Source organism: Hemicordylus capensis, chromosome 3 (assembly GCF_027244095.1).
Source record: "Hemicordylus capensis ecotype Gifberg chromosome 3, rHemCap1.1.pri, whole genome shotgun sequence".
Classification (NCBI taxonomy): domain Eukaryota; kingdom Metazoa; phylum Chordata; class Lepidosauria; order Squamata; family Cordylidae; genus Hemicordylus; species Hemicordylus capensis.
The window spans coordinates 317135223-317154221 of record NC_069659.1 but is presented as its reverse complement, the minus strand read 5'-3'; the positions used below and the strand labels follow the sequence as shown (position 1 = coordinate 317154221).

The 18999-nt window shown below is 44.0% G+C and overlaps 1 protein-coding gene across 2 annotated transcripts in view; it reads left to right on the top strand.

Moving 5' to 3' along the window:
• Positions 1-18999, top strand: part of LOC128351774 (phospholipid scramblase 1-like) — a 51955-nt gene that overhangs the window by 28033 nt on the left and 4923 nt on the right. For both annotated transcript variants that reach the window (XM_053311629.1, XM_053311628.1), the window contains exons 3-8: positions 5635-5665; positions 7559-7645; positions 12057-12214; positions 13095-13137; positions 14453-14673; positions 17592-17753. In XM_053311629.1, coding sequence (XP_053167604.1) covers positions 5659-5665; positions 7559-7645; positions 12057-12214; positions 13095-13137; positions 14453-14673; positions 17592-17753 — 678 coding nt within the window. In that variant the 5' untranslated portion in view covers positions 5635-5658. The remainder of the gene's footprint in view (positions 1-5634; positions 5666-7558; positions 7646-12056; positions 12215-13094; positions 13138-14452; positions 14674-17591; positions 17754-18999) is intronic.

The following is an 18999-nucleotide window of genomic DNA, read 5'->3' as shown; positions in this document are numbered from 1 at the left end:
ATAAGAGACATCCAAGTGATTCAGCACTGCTGTGCTTGCCAACTCTTCCTGCTGTGGCAGCTGCAGCGCTGATAGTAGGACAGTGAGGTGGGGAGTTGAGCAAGAGTGGGGAGAATACACATTTGAACCTCTTGACTTGTATCTTCAGGCAGTGTTGCCTGATTCTCCATGCCAAATAGCAACAAATTTCTTTCAGTTCTGTTCAGACGTAGCATATTCAGTTCTATTTCCTTCTGTTTCTGTCTGTAGGGAGCATGTGATGTAATTTCTAAAGCTCTTGTGGCCTACTGACCATGCAAAATACATTCTTGAATCCATCCATCTTTTAATTCATCTTTTCTGTCAAAGGTTGACAAGGCTGTAATGTTACCACATTCATGCTGTTATGTCATTCAGATTGCTTAGTCTGTTCCTGGCAGATGTTTCAAGACATTTCCTCATAATTGTTAAAGTGGGGATTTTTTTTTTTAAAAAACAACCCTTTAAATATGTTCTGAAATTTTAATCTCTCAGCAATAGATAGATACTAATGTTTTTTCTGGTTTTTATTTTTAAATACTTTTACTGAGAGGAAAATTGGGGTTATTTCTAAAAAAAAATCCAGAGCAGGCTAAAGTCAGAAATGGCTATTATGCACATTTCACGTGTTCATATCAATCCGTTTATATACTCTGATTGAAACAATTTTATCAGTGAAAGAAAGAAGTCCAGTTCTGAAGATACTATCTCCCTCATGTGATTAAAAACTGAGAGCAGTCCAATTATGACATCTTTTGCAGACATCCCAACATCCTCTGGGCATGTCGCTTTGACATGTGGAGTGCACAGTTTATTTTGATTGCTACTCAATTAAGTGGCAATTCCAGTGAACTCCTACATACACGCATACACACACACACACACACACACTCTAAAGGGTGTGTCACAATATCACAATAGGCTCGCTCTCAGTGTGCCACCCCCCAAGTATAATCAGAATAACCCTATATAAATTGGAACTGTACATAGAAATAGTACAACCCTGATTTGTCCATAGCCAAGATTGTAATATCTACTTAAAAGTTGCTTCCATTAAGAGAAGGCATATTTGTGCTATTGGAAAGCCACCTGAGCAAAGATTCAGCACCATCTATTGCTTTCCATTAAGCAAGGCTAGGGGTTTAATTCCGAATTGCTCCTTTGTTTGTCTCGTGTGTGTGTGTATGATATGTATTAACTTACACTGTCTTTTCACTTTTTCCCCTTTTATGGTAAAATGACACTCTTTCTCCATGGTGTAGGGGTGGGGGGAGAAATACAAAAACATTCACATGGAATAAAGAGCTGGATAAATAAGAGGCAATTAAGGGGCAATTCAGCACTAGTATCCCAGCCATGCTGAATAGGGAAGCAGTAAAGGGAGCTGAACAGGCATGGAGTGAAGCTGGTGGTGGCCCATATTCGGCCCCTGCCACGGACCCCTGGCCCCACCCCCCTACGCCTGATGTCAGACGCAGGGGGCCACCCCCACATCTGATGTCAGATGCAGGGTGTGGCCTGTCTCCCAAACAGGGTCGTGTGGCCCTGTTTTAATGGGAGATTGGCCCGCACTCCATTGGGCAGCGCGGGCTGGAGCGACTCTCTCTGCTTTTAAAGGCAGGGAGAGCTATTCCGACCATGCTGCTGATGCAGCACAGGCCGATCTCCCTCTCAGACATGGCTGTGCATGGTCAAACGTTGGCAGCATGGTCGGAACAGCTCTCCCTGCCTTTAAAAGCAGGGAGAGTTGCTCTGGCCTGCATTGCCAATGCAGCGTGGGCCAATTTTGTTTCCAAACAAGGCTGAGCAACTCTGTTTGGGAGTGAAATAACACCCCCTCCCCTGCATCTGACGTCAGATGTGGAGGGCATGTTGGGGCCATGAGGCATGGCCCCTGATTGGCAGCAGCCCGGGTTCTTTGAACCTGTTTGCCCAATGGTGGCTCCACCCCTGGAGCTGAACCAGACCCATAGCCCATCTAAAAGTGGGGGTGGCACCAAAAAAGTAGGGGTTGTTTGGCAGCTTGCAGCCTGGAGTCTTATACTTTTCTTTTTTTAAAATGGGGGTGGGAATATAGGGAGGGCAGGCTGACCCTAGTCCCCCTCCCCCCCAGCTAAGAGTTTTGTAGCAACTCTTTGGCATTCTTACAGGAAGTATGGAAGGAGAAAACTAAGCCTCCCAATGGCCAAGCTTCATAGAAAGAGATCTCTGCACGTGTAGGTCCTCAATGGGGTAACCAAACTTGGGTCCCCTGTTATTGGACTACAACTCCCATCATTCCCTCAGCCACAATGGCCTCAATGATTGAGATTGGGGATGATGGAAGTTGTAGTTCAACAACATCTGGGGATTCAAGTTTGAAAATACCTGATCTCCAGCAACCAGCTACAAAGAGTGCAAATTATTGTTCCAGACAGACCATCTTCATAGGCTACCTGAGAGGCAATGGTCTATACAGCAGATAACAAAGCATCTGTCTCATAGGTGTCTTTTTTGTTTTAACTGTGCCTCCTCTTAGGTAACGCATACAGCAAAAAAAGAAAAGAAAAATCCCTATATTTTAGGTACTCTTCAGATTACTATTGCATGTCCAGCAAAAGTACATGGAAGGGGAGTGGGATAGTGGTGGCCACCCTTCCTCCTGTGGCCCATGCCACTGTACCACCTGCATGATTCCTATAACTAGGCTAACTGGCAAATGGAACATTCACAAATCATTAAGTTGAGTTGGTACCCTGGAGCATACAGCTCTTAAGCTGTATGTGAATGTGAGCCCTTTGGGGACAGGGTTCCATCTGGTTTGCTTGTTCTTTCTCTTTGTAAACCACCATTTTACATTTTTGGAAGGGCGGTATAGAAATCTAATATTATTATTATTATTATTATTATTATTATTATTATTATTATTATTATTAGTTGTGAAGACTAATTGGAACCGGTGCACAGTGAAGGGAGGGGGCCCCATGTTCCCATATGGGTGGCCTCTTCACTTGCAGGGGTGCCCCCCTTGTGGCACACACTCTCATGTGTGTGCATCCCCACTCACCTGGCTTTCCCCCTCCTCCTGCCATCAGCCAGGAGCCCAGCTGCTGGAAGGAGGATGGATGGAGGGCAAGCAGCCAAATGAGGTGGCTCATGATGCGGACCCCTGCTGGCCAGACTCTGCCCATCCTCCTTCCACCAGACAGGCTGATGGAAGGAAGATGGGGAAAGCCAAGTGAGTGAGGTGTGCGCACCCTCCTTCCATTGGCCGAGACCTGAGCCCAGCCGATGGGAGTAGGATATGCAGAGCCCAGCTAGAGGGGCTACGCAACACCAGCCACATCCTTCGGCCATTTGCCCTCCTCCTGTCCTCCTCCTATCTCTCTGCCCATCCTCCTTCTATTGGCTTCCAGCCAACAGGGAAACGGTGTGCACGTGCTCCCAATGGGCTGTGTGTGCCCCCTCTTTCCATCGGCCATTAGGTGGAGGGGGAGTGGCTGAAGGAGGCTGTAGGTGGCCGTCACTTCCAGCAACAGCGGGAGCCCCAGCAAGAGGAAGGGCGGAGCTTGATGGCTTATCCTGGAGGTTTGGTGGCTCCCACAAGCAGAGCAGGTGGTTTTTGGAAATCCATCTGCTCTATTACAGCTCCGCCTGTGATTGGAACCTCTGGGATCAAAGCGTTAGGGATGTGTGCAGAACTAGTATGACTGGTTCAGTTTGAATCTGAACCAAATTTGACCTGGCCAAGCCCGGTTCAACCACCAAACCAGTTGGGTCAATGCTTGTAAAGAGGAATCGGCTGAAGATTCCCCTTTACTAGCAAAGGGGAATTCCCTATGGGCGGAGTGGAGAAATTACCTTCCCAGTGGTGGGAGCTCCTCTAACCCTTCCCACTGGCCTCCCCAATAGCAGCCTATGCACACGCATAGAGGCCCACTGCATGCTCTGCGGTTACCACACAGAGGCTCAAATGGGGCCACAGCCCCTGGCCTGGGCTGCTATTGGGAGGCCAGTAGGGGGTTTAGAGGAGCTCTGCTGCTGCCATCCTGACCACTGTTGGGAAGGTAAGTTCCCCTCTCACTCCCCGCCCTTTGGGAATCCCCCTTTGCTTGTAAAGGGGAATCCTCCTCAGTGTATTCCCCTTTACTCGCATTGCCCCCAATTGGTTCTGTTCGAACCAGGGCTGGGCCAGTTCTAACTCAAATCTGCACTGCCTTATGGACACCAGTCTGGTTCAAACTCAGACCAGTCCAACCAGGCTGGTTTGACTCTAACCAGGGTTCGAGTCGAACCACTTCGCCCACCCCAATTAAACAGCTGTTTCTCAACAATGAGAGAGTGCTCTTGCATTTATGCCCTGATTGTGGACATCCTGCAAGCATCTGATTGCTTACTATAGGAATTGGGATGCTGGACAAAATGGACCGTTTGCTTCCCTGTGATCAATCAGATTTGTTTTTGCATTCTTACAATGCAATGGATGCAGTGTTAGAAATTCAGTATAGTAAATTATAGCAATATAATTTTTGAAAGGAGAGAGGCTCCAGTTGTGAAAGAAGAAGAGCAAGTCAACATCCTAGATCAGGGGATCCCAACCATAGATCCCCAGATGTTATTGGGCTACAATTGGATTTTTCCCCATCCTCAATGGCTGAGGAAAGAACTCTTAACAGGAAGGGGGTAAAATAAAACATATTTAAAAAGAAGTGGGGAGCCACCTTAAGTGGCACAGTAGGGAAATGCTTGACTAACAAGCAGAAGGTTGCCGGTTCAAATCCCTGCTGGTACTATATCAGGCAGCCGCGATATAGGAAGATGCTGAAAGGCATCATCTCATACTGCATGGGAGGAGGCAATGATAAACCCCTCCTGTATTCCACCAAAAGAAAACCACAGGGCTCTGTGGGCGCCAGGAGTCAAAATTGACTTGATGGCACACTTTACCTTTACATTTAAAAAGAAGTGGAATGGAGGAAAGAAAGACGCCTCAGCTTGCAAATGGGGAGGGATACACACACACACACATACACACACATTTACAAGCATGGTTGCTGAATTGCATTTCCAGAAATGGATCTCATCAGTCAGTTGCATCCCAAGAGGGCCACCCACTCCAAAGTGGGTGAGTGGATGGATATGTCCTAAGGCATGGGTGCCCAACCTTGGGTTTCCAGATGTTGCTGTACTATGATTCTCATCCTTCCAAGCCACAATAATTGTGGAGTTCCACAGTCAAGAACAACCAGCTTTTTAGAGTTGACAATCAGACTTATATCCATACTGACTGTGAAAAATCTTGAACCTTTTAAAAAATGCAAGATTTTTCATTGAGAAACCAAATGGTGGCGTGCAAACAGTGACTAACTACAGAATGTGGTCATGTACACAGCATCTTTCAGGCATGACATTATGCACTGAAAAACTGCTAGACTGGGCACCCTGGCTTCCCAAGAAACAGAGACTAGGTTAGTAAGAGCTGTCCAGATGTTACAACTTTGTTTTAGCTAATGAATCTCAAATTCTATAATAACTCACAAGCACCATAATAAAGATACCATAATAAATTCCATACAGGAAAATCTGAAAATGGAAATGATGTGATTGTAATATAAAAAACCTAATCTTATTTTTCAGGTTCGACTGTTCACAGATACAGAAATGCAATGTGAGTAACTTTTGTCTCTCTTTAATTGAGATAATAGAATTTCTAAATTAAGGACCATCAATAAAATCTTGTATAGTTGGGTGCCTCCTGAAATCATGGTTTGTCTCTAATTGTGAGATGGCATGAAGTCATGCGGGAAGTCTGGCAAATATATTATTCCTATATGGCCAAATCTTATAATTTTTATTAGACTGTTATTCTGTATTATGGAGGAATGTCACTGAAATCAGTGGAATCCTTTTGGATTCAATAGTTTGAAGATCATAGCCCAAAGTCATGAGCAATTGAATTCCATACAACAAAATGGTTGTGGAAAGCTGAAGGGAAGAGTCTTTAATAAACACAGCCTCTTATTTCCAGTTGGGCAACATAATGTAAGATGAGTCCCCAAATTTTTTTCTGCTGCCGGACACTCTGTCTCTCCAACAGTTGCCTAACAAGCCAAAATTTAGCAGGTGAAACTTTGCCCCATCATTGTGTTGTCATGGCCGTAAAAACTGCTCCTGTTGGATTTTTGCATGTAATGTAGCTGTTAAAGGTTCACAGTCTCTGGCATGAAAACGAGCAGGAGTAAGTATTCCAAGTGGTGAATTCTACCAAATGATATCATTCTGCATTTATGAATTTCATAATACTGTCTTGCCCTTAAACACTTGTCTAGACTCAGTAGTACTATCTTCCTCTAGGTAAGGTGGTTAGGTAAACTCCCAACCAGTCACTCTCTGTTAGCCTGACATTGAGCCTGAGGGAACAGGAGATGAAGTAGGTTTTAAATCCTTCATTATTCAGCTTATATCAGTAACTCCATTTCCGGGATAGTCAAGACTACAACAAGTTCTGGGCAGCTTGCACTTCAGACAAGGAAGCTAAACCACACCCAACCAAACACACACCTGGCATATATACTACAACCATCAGCAACCTGGAGTTTATGTCTGAGTGAGTGTTCCTCTGCAGGCATCGGCAGATTCAGCACATTTACAGTGCACATATTGTTCCTCCTCCAAGCACCCTGCCATCAGCCGTATGTTTTTACTCTGCTTTGAGGTAGGAAGTGAAACGTTAGAAAGGAGGGTGACTGGAAGAAGCTGACTGTTGGGAATTCTCTTCTTAACACTGCTAAATCTCCTTTTTCACCACAGAGATGTGGTGAAAAGGGGAAGGAAGCCTAGCTATTCTCACTAAGCCTACTGCCTCTTGAAGTAGGTGAGTAATTTTTTTTTAAAAAATGATCAATTTCTTTTATGGACTTACCAACAAGCAAGGTTCGTGCACAGGTTTGGCGCCAAACTGGTTCAGGTGAGGGCCAAACTAGTTCAGTCGCTACCAGGCGTAGCGCTACCAGGCGTAGCGGCGAGCAGCACCATTACAATGGAGTACAGCAGGTCCTTCTCTGCTCTCCATTGTTCCATGCAGCTTCCTGCTGCAGCGGTGCTTCCTCCAACAGCCTGTGCACGGTGACAAGGCAGATGCCATTTGCATAGTCTGGCATTTGCATGGTCATCATGATGTTGCTGACCACACAAATGGCCTTTGCACATGCACGGAGGCCTTTTGCATGCCAGTGTGTGCCTCTGCATCACACGGGCTGTTAGGAGTGCCACCACAGCAGGAAGCTGCATGGGGTGGTGGAGAGCAGGTAAGGACCTGCTGTACTCCTTTTTAATGGTGCTGCTCCCCACTCCCACCCCGGCGGTGACTCAGAGTGCAGAACCAGTTCGACTCTCACCCAAACCGGTCCGGTGCCAAACCTGTGCACGAACCTCACTTCATGCACATCCCTAATAACAAGTCTGCAAAAATGGTAATGAAGGTCAAGGAATACATAGCAACTGTAAGTAGAAATGAGGTAGGTTTTCTCATATGCTTAAAACATATTTCCATTACTTCCAGCAAACCAGCCACCACCAGGTGGATACCACCATGGAGTACAGGCACCATATGGATATCCACAGTATCCCCCAGGACCAGGTTTTCCAGGTACGTAGTTTCATGTGTATCCAACTTCTCTGGTTTGACCAAAGAAATGCAGACATGTTATAAGAATGTCATATTCTATATCATGGGTTCCCAGGCTTGGATCCCTTGATGTTACTGGACATCCATAGCTATTATTGCTAAAGACCATTGTGGCTTAAGGCATATCCACCCTCTAACCCACTTTGGAATATATGGCCCTTGTGGGATACTCCTTCCTAGTGAGAACTGCCTCCTGAAATGAAATTATGTTTCCTTGCTTGTAAAAGTTTGTGTGTGTGTGTGTGTGAGAGAGAGAGAGAGAGAGAAAGAGAGATTTTTTTTCTTGTGTAAAGGTTATAATCCTGTGCACATTTACCTGGGAACCAGCTGGGTCTTATTTTGAGTAAATGTGCAAGGAATCTGGCTGTAAATTTCCCTCACTGAAATCAATGGAGCATACAAGTTTTTCTCTATGGCTGGATCATGCCCAGAATTGCTAGAGATGGAGTTTTGAGTGACTTTGAACCTGTTGACTTATTATGACCTCTGTTGTAAGGTGACCTACCTGATTAATGAGTTAAAGGCATTTATTGACTGAAGGAAGATTTCCTATTTATCTGTTCATGAGTACAGAAAGAAATAGTTGAAAATACTTGGTAAATTATGGATCATAACCATTCTAAGCAAAATGTATCGAGTTTTTGCTCTGAAGTCACAATTAAACTCAATGGAATTCACTTTGGTGTAAACATGCAAAGGACTGCATGGCAAATCCTCTGCCTTTCTTAGGAACATAGGAGGCTGCCTTATACAAAGTTAGACCATTGGTCCATCTAGCTCAGTATTGTCTACACAGCCTGGCAGCAGATTCTCCAAGGTTACAGGTAGGAATCTTTCTCAGTGCTCTCTTGTAGATGCTAGAGAGGGAACTTGGAACCTTCTGCTCTTCCCAGAGTGGCTCCATCCCCTGAAGGGAATATCTTACAGTGCTCACACTTCTAGTCTCTCATTCATATGCAACCAGGGCAGACCCTGCTTAGCTAAGGGGACAAGTCATGCTTGCTACCACAAGACCAGCTCTCCTCCTCCTAATGGATTTCCAAGAGTAATGGAGCAATCATGTACTTTCCCCAAAGCACCTCGAAGAAAGGGGGAATCAAAAACATAACGAAAAGAATAAGTAATACAAACTATATCCTCTATATTTTAATACCTTCTTCAGATATTTAAAAAAGAATGTTATTCCTGCGTAAATGTCCCAGGAGCACATCCGCAAGCCCTATCCCAACACTGACACTCTCAGAAGATTCACCTCGTACAATCAGTGCTTACAGCATTTGTCTTACAACATTTGTAGACCTGGAAAAGGTGCAGAATATAGCAACCAAGATTATTAGGGGCCTGGAGCACCTTCCTCATGAGGCGAGGCTGCAACATCTGGGGCTTTTTAGTTTGGAAAAGAAGTGACTATGAGGAGACGTGCTAGAGGTGTATAAAATTATGCATGGAGCGGAGAGAGTGGACAGAGAGAGTTTTTGCTCCCTATCTTGCAACACCAGAACCGGGGTGGGGGTGGGGGGAGGTCATCCCATGAAACGGAAGGCTGGGAATTTCAGGACCAACAAAAGGAAGCACTTTTTCACATAGTGCATAATTTATCTAGGGAATTCTCTGCCACTAGCTTGAACAGCTTTAAAAGGGGGCTTGGACAAATTCATGGAGGACAGGTCTATCAATGGCTACTAGCCTGGTGGCTGTGGACTGCTTCCAGCCTCAGAGGCAAGATGCCTCTCAATACCAGTTGCAGGGGAGCAACAACAGGAGAGAGGGCATGCCCTAACCTCTTGCCTGTAGGCTTCTCAGAGGCATCTGGTGGACCACTGTGTGAAACAGGATGCTGGACTAGATAGGCCTTGGGCCTGATCTAGCAGGTCTGTTCTAATGTCTTTGCAGAGGCCAATGCTGTAAGTATGACAGCACGGGGGTGGCGGGGAGTGAGGCTTCTGAGCACATGGAGAGAAAGGCTTCTGAATGTGTCCATACTGAGGCAGGGCTTGGAGGTGTTCTGCAGGCTTGCAGGTCACCCACACTCTTGGGATGCTATACGTGTGGATACAGCATCCTTTTTAAAAATGTCTCGACAAGTGACACACAATTTTTGGTTGTCCATGGTCATCAAATGAAAAATGGTGGTTGTCCCCGCATTTGGTCACGCACTGCAAGCACTGAGTGTCATAGCTTCCAGCACCCCAGCTGCCAAGGGTTTGGAGGGCTTGCTAGCTTGGCCCCACACTGGCCTGGTTCCTGAGGCCATAGCTCAGTAGTAGAGCATCTACTTTGTCTGCAGAAAGTCCCAGGCTCAGTTCCTGGCATCTCCAGATAGGACTGGGAGAGACACCTTCCTACAACTTTGGAGAGTCACTGCCTGTCAGGGCAGAGCATCCTGAGCTAGATAGACCAATGATCTGACTTGGTTGAAGGCAGCCTCCTGCCCTTTCCAGCTTCCCAGTCAGAAAAGGTGCTGGCTTAGCTGTGTGCCACCCAGGCCTTCAAAGCACCTTGTCAGTGCTCTAAGAACTGCTGGCTTGTTCTTTGTACTCTTGTTTGTGACTAGGAGGTGTGCCCTGTCATTGACCGGGCAAAGTCATTTTGCTTAGATAACATTTACAGGGAAGTTCAAGAAATGAAATATGTCATAAATTGTTTTATTAATCTGCTTACAAAAGGGAACTAAAAGAACTGTTTGAAATTTGTAGGGTTTCAACTTCAAACCTTATTCATTTTATTAAATAATTACAATACATAGTAAATTTCAATCATAGTACATTTGAACCTGAGAAAGATCTTCTGCTTCTTTTGGGCATGATGCCCTTTTTAGCCTACTGTCCAGTAGGCTTATGAGATCACCCAGCATTCTGTGTGTGTGTGTGTGTGTGTGTGTGTGTCCATGTGTCCCCCTCCTATCAACTTCACAACACCTGGACCAATATGAACCAAATTGGGTACACATAGGGACACCTTAATGGCATAGTTGGTGATGATGCCATCCACCCTGATCTAAGATGTCGGACATGTAAACTTGTGAGGCGCAAGTGAGCTAACTTGTGAACTGCTTAACTGATTGAACCAAATTTGCAGCAGCTGCAGGGACACCTTAATGGCATAGTTTGTGATGATGCTATCAACCCCAATCCAAGCTGGGGTATGAACATTTGAGGAGTAAGTGGGCTAACTTGTGGACTATCTAACTGATATGAACTAAACTGGATACAGTTGTAGTGAGTGACACACAGGGACACCTCAATGGCATAGTTTGTGATGATGTTATCTACCCTGATTCATGGTGGCAGAAGCATAAACTTTGGAGGTGCAAGTGAGCTAACTTGTGAACCGCTTAACTGATCTGAATCAGATTTGCTGCAACTATAGGGACACCTCAATGGCGAAGATTGTGACGATGTCATCCATCCCAATTCAAGATGGCGGACACATAACTTTTGAGGCACAAGTGCACTAACTTGCACCTAACCAATTCCAACCAAATTTGCTACATCTGAATGGACACATAGGGATGCCCCAATGATGTGGTTTGTGGTGATGTCAGCCACCCCAATATGGTGGATGCATAAACATTTCAGGCACAAGTGCACTAACTTGAGGAACTCAATTTACACCAAATTTAATCCATATGTAGAGACAGTGAAAAGAAAGTAGGCTGGTTAGTTAGTTAATTATAGAACTGATTATTGAGTGTTAAAAATCTTTTGAGGACAATAAGAAGTTAAAATATGATCATTGTATCCAACATTTCTAATATATATCTGCAGATACCAAATTTTGCAAAAGGAAGTATGACTTTATTTTTCATAAACAAATCCACAAACAAACTCTTCAAAATATATATGATAGGCCAACTTGGAGATCCTGTTGATCAAAGAGCAGGAATACAGTTTCAAAATTTGATGATAATGGGAGATGTATCCCCTTGCAGATTATTATTTCAAAAAGAAGTGCTTGCCTCAAACAGAGCTCTTTGAGACGGAATAATCTGTGTTAACACACTTATTCACTAAATGTCATTTCTGTCGTGCCATAAATGCCATGTCCCTCCTGACTTCTTAATTCAGAGGCTTTACTGAGCATAAAGATCCTCTTTGTTTTCAAGTACGGGAAGAACAGGATTACAGTAGATCACAGGAGAAATGGTTGTTATGTTCTCTTTGTCTGAACAGCCCTGAAAATTTATTGTTCATTACTGAGTAGCACAAACCAATAGAGGCATGTATTTTTTTGCATTACACAAGTTCAGTACTAGTCTAGATGCTGTCAAAAGCATCCTAAGAAGTTCTATACCATTTCTTGACAAAACAGTTTTTTACAATAGAACTTCTGCAATTTGGGGGCTAAATTGGTCATTTGCATTTTTTCCAAGGTGCTCCTGGACAGCCGCCTCCTGTTGTCCAGGGTTATCCAGGAACTTATAGTGGTCTTCCAGTTCAAGGTCAGCCTAATGCATCAGTTGGTGCAGTGTGGATGCCAGCACCAGCTGTCCCTCTCAACTGCCCTCCTGGACTGGAATATTTAAGCCAGGTATTGCTTCTTCTTTAAATATTGCCTGTTTTTCTGTTATCTGATAAATAGGAACACTTACAAGTACTGCCTTAATTAGCTTGGGGAGAATCAGATCCTATGGGGACATAAATCAAATTGTATATGGAAGCAGATGTGAGTACATGCAAGATCCATTTAATAACCACTGACATGGCTGCTTAACTTTGAACCATTATAAAATGTACATGCATTTCCCTCATTAGGATAGTTGTTGCTATTGCGATCACTTCTCATCTTAATTAGCAATGCTTAGAAGTGTATTCAAAGACTCAGAAGTATGCCAAGGATTGGTCCTGGTGGTAGAACAAGAATGTTCCTCTCTGTGCTACTTCATGTAGGAGGAGAGTGTGTAGCAGTAGCTCATTATATGCAAGACTGCCTTCTCTCTGCAACTGCTAGCTACTCTATTGTTGCTTCAAGGTGATAGAGGCTGAACTGGTGGGCCATGGCATCACTGAGATGTCTGTAGGGGGTCTCCTCTGATACAGTCATCCAGTGGCTACTCATCATAGGGAGGCTTCTTCAGGGCTTCCATCTCAACTTGGCCGGAATGCCAATCAGTCAGCATGCATTTGTAGTTGCATGTCTGGAAAGTCACTCTTGATACCACCACAGCTACGCTGACATTGAATCAGACTCCATGAGTATAATTTCCAGTACATTACCGGGAAGCAAACTCCCTTGACTGATTCCCCGAATCTACTTTGCAAAATACATGTTCAGGATTGAATTGAATTATAGAGCTGCCTCTGGATTTTGTAAAGCAGGGAACGGAATGTGAAATAAATGCTTGCATAATATTATTTTGATTGCATTCCAGTTTAACATCTGATTCCCTCTCCCCCCATACTTATAACAGATTGATCAGATATTAGTTCATCAGCAGATTGAGCTTCTGGAAGGTATGTATCTTTTTATACCACATGAAAATTTTAGTGCATTCAAATATATTTCAAAGTGCCTTGTCCCAGTCCCAGAGTGTGGATATGCAACCTTTGCTAGATATAAAACTCCTCCCCCTTGCTATTGACATTCTCTAAGGATGTTTCAAGACAGCAGTTTCACTGAGATCCTATTTATATATTATAAAGTAGAACCACAATAGTAGATCTGGCAAGTATTCTGCTGAAAGGCAGATACCCTGTGATCAGTATAAAAGCTGGTGTTGTGGATTATATAGCTGATGCGATGCTACTTTGTGTGAACCAGATGGCTTGTATGAGATTACCTGTATGCAGGGATCCAGCCAAATGCTCTGAGGTTGCTAATAAGTGTGATCTGGTTCTCTTTCCTGCAGCCACCACCCCCAGGCTCATGCAAAGAACAGGCTCATGTCTTTGAAATTTTCTGGTTTGAGTTCTTCTGAATATTCTTCCTGTATGTTCCTCTAGCCCAAACTAGGAAGCTATCACATGTGCAGGCAAAACCAGGCTAAGGAAGCCCAGTCTGGTTTTGCTTGTGCATTGTACACCACTGGGATTGGGCCCGATCCTGGCAGCGCCTTGGTGGTAAACCCGCCTAGGCAGCCACCCTCTAAAATGAAGTTAGGAGAGTGAGTGCTCTCCTAAGCCCATTTCCATTACCGTCTGCTGGCCATGGCTACAAGCCTGAGGAGATCTTGGGGAGGAGGATCCCCATAATGCACTGCACATGTGTAGTGCATTATTGTAGCTCCAGCGGGCGAGGTGACACATCCCAGCACTCTAAGCCACCAGCCCCCTGAGCCACCAGCGTCCCAGCCTCCCAAGCCACCAGCAGCAGCCGGTAGTCATCTGGGCGGGTGATCTGCCCACTGAAGAGGACACCAGTTCTCATCTGCAGGAATGTGAGCTCTTTAGAGCTTCCTCCCTATTGAACCCTCTTGCTCTTTCTCACTGCTTATGAGAAAGGGCTCTAGGTATTAAGGAAAACGTTTAGTTGTTATCATACATAGTTGTTATACTTCAAATTCCCTCCCCCGACAAACCTCTAATAAAGCATACTTTGTGCTGTGCCCTAATGGTGCTTCACATTTTTCTCACCCCATATCAGTGGAACTTGGGAGGCAATGTATCTCTGTGGATCCTTGGGATCAATCAGACATCATCATCATCATCATCATCTTATTATTATTATTCCCACCCCCCACATAAACGGTTTTGAGAACTTTTTTTGTTTAAAATCCGTCTATAAATAGTAGTCATTAGATATTAAGTATTTATGTTGCTTCATTTTCAGTAATAACTGGCATTGAAACCTGCAACAAATACGAACTAAAAAATGCTTTGGGGCAAAGGATCTACTTTGCTGCTGAGGAGAATGATTGCTGCACACTGAACTGTTGTGGGCCATCACGGCCTTTTACAATGAAGATCATTGACAACTTGGGTCAACCAGTCATAGAGCTCATAAGACCTCTCAGATGCTCCAGTTGTTGCTGCCCTTGCTGCTTGCAAGAGGTAAATCACTTTTTATTCCTTGACTCTCCTTGGGATGGGGTGGGGGGTAGTACTGACTCTCCTAGTCATCAACATGTGGATATTTGGGATGTCTTCTCTTACAATTTCATTGCTATTTGGTTGATTGACATCAAGGGGTGTGTGTGTGTGTGTGTGTGTGTAGATGTACTTGGGCATGCACTCTCTTTTTAGCTCTCCTTTTACTCTTTGCTCAACTATGGAATACTGCAGGACCTAATTAACTGTGGGTCCAGCACTCGCAGTTGCTCATATCCTCAGTTGGGTAATTATTACTGGACCTCAGTATATGCAATGTTAATTTGTTAAACCCAGCAAAAAATATGGTTACATTGTGGGTCGGAGGCAGTCATAAATGACTGCAGAGATTATTTCTGGCCAGCATTTTGTACATTGGAGCCATTTTGTGGCTCATTTTGTTAATTTTTTTTAAATCATGATTTTTCTCGAGGGAGGATTTTGGGAATTTGGGAGGCCAATGCTGGAGTGCTGGAGGCCTGTGAACCACAGTAGGGCACTTCATTTTGCCCCCCCCCCCTTCGGGCCTGTTTTGGAACCTAATCCCTCTAATTGCCTGTAATGACCCAGTATCCGCGCATTCCTTATCAGGGAATGAAACCCCCACAAATACTAAGGTTTTCCTTTATACACATGTTTTGCCCCCAAATGTTAAACACAATTGCCTGAATACATTACTGGTTACTCTTCATTAAATAACCACTTGACTTCTTGAGATTTGTAAACTTTTAGATGTCGTTGATGTGTTATCCTGACTAGTATAGTTGCTGCCAGAAACCCAAAGTAGGTACATTTCTGTGTTCTTAGCAACTTGTCTGAAGCAGTCAGTGAAGCTTAAAATATTCCAGAAATACTCCCTCCTCACGCCAGATGAGAATTTTAGGTTACATTTATTTTTATTTATTTTATTTATTTTAAAATATTTCTATACTGCCCAAAACTTGTGTCTCTAGGCGGTTTAGAATTAAAATCAATGAAAACATTAAATCAATTAACAATTAAAATCATTTAAAAGAATAAAAACATTTAAAACCCAGTATTAAAATTATTTAAAACTATTTAACTAATTAAAAGATGATCTTAACAGGCGGTGGGGCTCATAGCAAAGAAGACATTCTCTTAAATACCCAGGCCTAAGCTGTTTAGGGCTTTATAGGTAATGACCAGCACCTTGTATTTTGCCTGGAAACGTATCAGCAGCCAGTGCAATTCCTTCAACACAGGATTAATATGGTCTCTCCTAGATGACCCAGAGACCAACATGGCTGCCGCATTCTGAACCAACTGCAGTTTCCAGACTACATACAAAGGCATCCCCACACAGAGCGCATTGCAGTAGTCCAGCCTAGAGGTTACCAGCAGATGTACCACTATATTGAGGTCGTTAATCTCAAGAAATGGATGCAGCTGGCGTATTAGCCAAATCTGATACAAAGCACCCCTAGCCACCGCCTCATCCTTGGACACCAGGGAGAGGTTCGGATCCAGAAGCACCCCGAGACTGCGCACCTGTTCCTTCTGGGGGAGCATGACCTCATCCAGAACCAGCAGGTCAAAATCGTTTCCTGAGTTTCGACCCTGCACAATAAGTACCTCTGTTTTATCTGGATTCAGCCTCAGTTTGTTATCCCTCATCAGCCCATTACTGCCTCCAGGCAGGCATTTAGAGAGGTTATGCCTTCTCATGATGATGTTGAAATGGAGAAATAGATTTGGGTGTCATCAGCATCTTGATAACACCCTACACGAAATACCCTGATGATCTCTCCCAGCGGTTTCATGTAGATGTTAAACAACATCAGAGACAATACGGAGCCCTGAGCGACACCAAAGCAAAGTTCAGATTTTGAAGAACAGTCTCCAAGAGACACCATCTAGAATCTGTCCGTGAGGTAGGAGTGGAACCACTGCAAAGCAGTGCCTCCTACCACCAATCTCCTCAGACATTCCAGAAGAATACTATGGACAATAGTATCAAAAGCCACTGAGAGATCCAAAAGGACCAACAGAGTTACACTCCCTCTGTCTATTCCCAATTGGAGATCATCCATCAGGCCGACCAAGGCAGTCATACCCCGTCTGAAAACCAGTTTCAAATGGGTCTAGGTTTCCTCCAAGACTTCCTGGAGCTGGGAGGCCACCACCTTCACAATCACCTTGCCCAACCATGGAAGGTTGGAGACAGGCCTGTAGTTATTTCACTCTGAGGAATCCAAGGCAGGCTTCTTCCAAAGCGGTGTAACGATTGCCTCCTTAAGACAAGGAGACATCCTGCCCTCCCTCAGAGAAGCATTTATAATCTATGTCAGGCCCTCTACAACAGCCCACTGCCAACTAGCATAAGCCATGATGGGCAAGGATCAAGAGGGCAGGTGGTAGGAAGGACCATTTCAAGCTACCTGTCCATATCCTCAGGACTCACAAACTGAAACTGATCCAGGGTCATTTAATATCACAGGAAGAGAGTACTCAATTTCTCATGATTCAGATAGAGTAGTTACCTGATACAGACAAATGTTTTGTGGGAGAAGTGGTTAAATAAGCCCTTTCTCCCAAAGTCATCTCAAACTCTTCCATAGCATAATCTTTTCCAAAGTTGTGTCTAGCAGTTAGCTCCTTGCTGCTTCATCTTCCCTTCTTCTCCTTTAATAGTCATATGTGTCCTTCAGCTTTATAACTCCACTTTACTTGTGTCACTTTGTTCTTCATTGTGTGTTGCGTAAATCTTCAGCTAACCAGTTGCTTGCAAACCAGGAAGCAGCCTATAAAATATATACTAGTTGCTTTGCAGGACTGTGTCTTTTGTAGATTTTGTGAGTTTGCTAGGAACCCTGCAGGACAACCTTCAAGTCTGATTTTGTGATTTCTTTAAATGTTTTAAGATTGAAGTTCACGCGCCCCCAGGTACTCCTGTTGGATATATTAAACAGAACTGGGACCTCTGCCTTCCTAAATTTTCTATCCAAAATGAAGCCCAGCAGGACATGCTTAAAATTGTTGGACCCTGTATACCATGCAGGTGTTGTGCGGATGTTAACTTTGAGGTAAGTTAATAAGAACCCATGTTCTGCTTTTAATCACATTGACCATCTATCTGTATAATGAAAAAACCAGTCTGTCTATTCGTTTTTATTCATTTATATTTTAAAGCCTTCTGATTTGTGACTGGTATTGTGAGTTTGGGGAGCAAAAACCAATTATTATGTTATGAGATTTTTTTTAAAAAAACACAAAACACCTTATTTTGTTACCATATTCTGTTCCAACCTCACTAAATACCAACTAAAGTACTGTATTGACTTCCACACATTTCTTAGAGAAAGGTCTTCCTGATGGAATCTGATCTTGCCACAATTATTCATTTTATGGTAAGCTTGAAGGTAGACCAGTTCAATATTGTAAAGTGCTCAGAGCCGCGTTTGCAAACTTCAGCCGGCTGAGAATACAGAACCCCTGATTAGCAACTGGGACCTGTAGAGTCCATTGCATTGTAGAGTCCATTGCAGTACAGAGCATAAGAATCTGTACTGGCTGGCTACCAGTTTGTGTAAGAGAGTGTCTCAAAACAAAGACATCACTGTTTGTTCTTAAATCCTATATAGTCAAGATCAGTTAAATGACCTCCTGCCATATCATCTTTCCAGCCCAAGTGTTCACATCATCTGCTGAGGCACTGTTGCCAGTGCCCCCACCTTAAAGGGTGGGATGGGTGTCTTGAGCAGGCTGACTATTTGGAACAGAGCCTTTTCTGTGATGGCACTCAACCTGTGGAATACAGGTACCCACCCACCCCCAATTAAGGTTCTCTTGGCACAAACTAAAAACTGGTCCAGGTTTTTGGCAGTATTTTACTCTTGTTGCTTTAATTATCATTTTCTGTGCTGTTTTACTAACTACAATCTGATGAACAGCAATCAGCTTCGACAAACAAAGCATCCGAGATGCTTCACTGTGTATTGTGTCCATCACTACCACTCATGTAACTGTAGAGCCTAAATCAAGTAGTACACACCCCTCCCAAGGAAAACTTGCCTGGCACCATCATTGATAACTTCTAGACCAGTGATTCCCAACTTGTGGTGGTCTCCCAGATGTTGCTGAACTACAACTCCCATCATCCCCAGCCACCATAAATTGTAGCTGGGGTTGGTGGGGATTATAGTTCATCTGGAGGACCACAGGTTGGGAACCACTGGCCTAGACATTGGGCCTAGTCTGTCCTGGTTAGCTGAACTTGTCATCATGTTCTTATGCAGTTTTAGCTGCTTTGAGTTTCATCTGGTTTATACG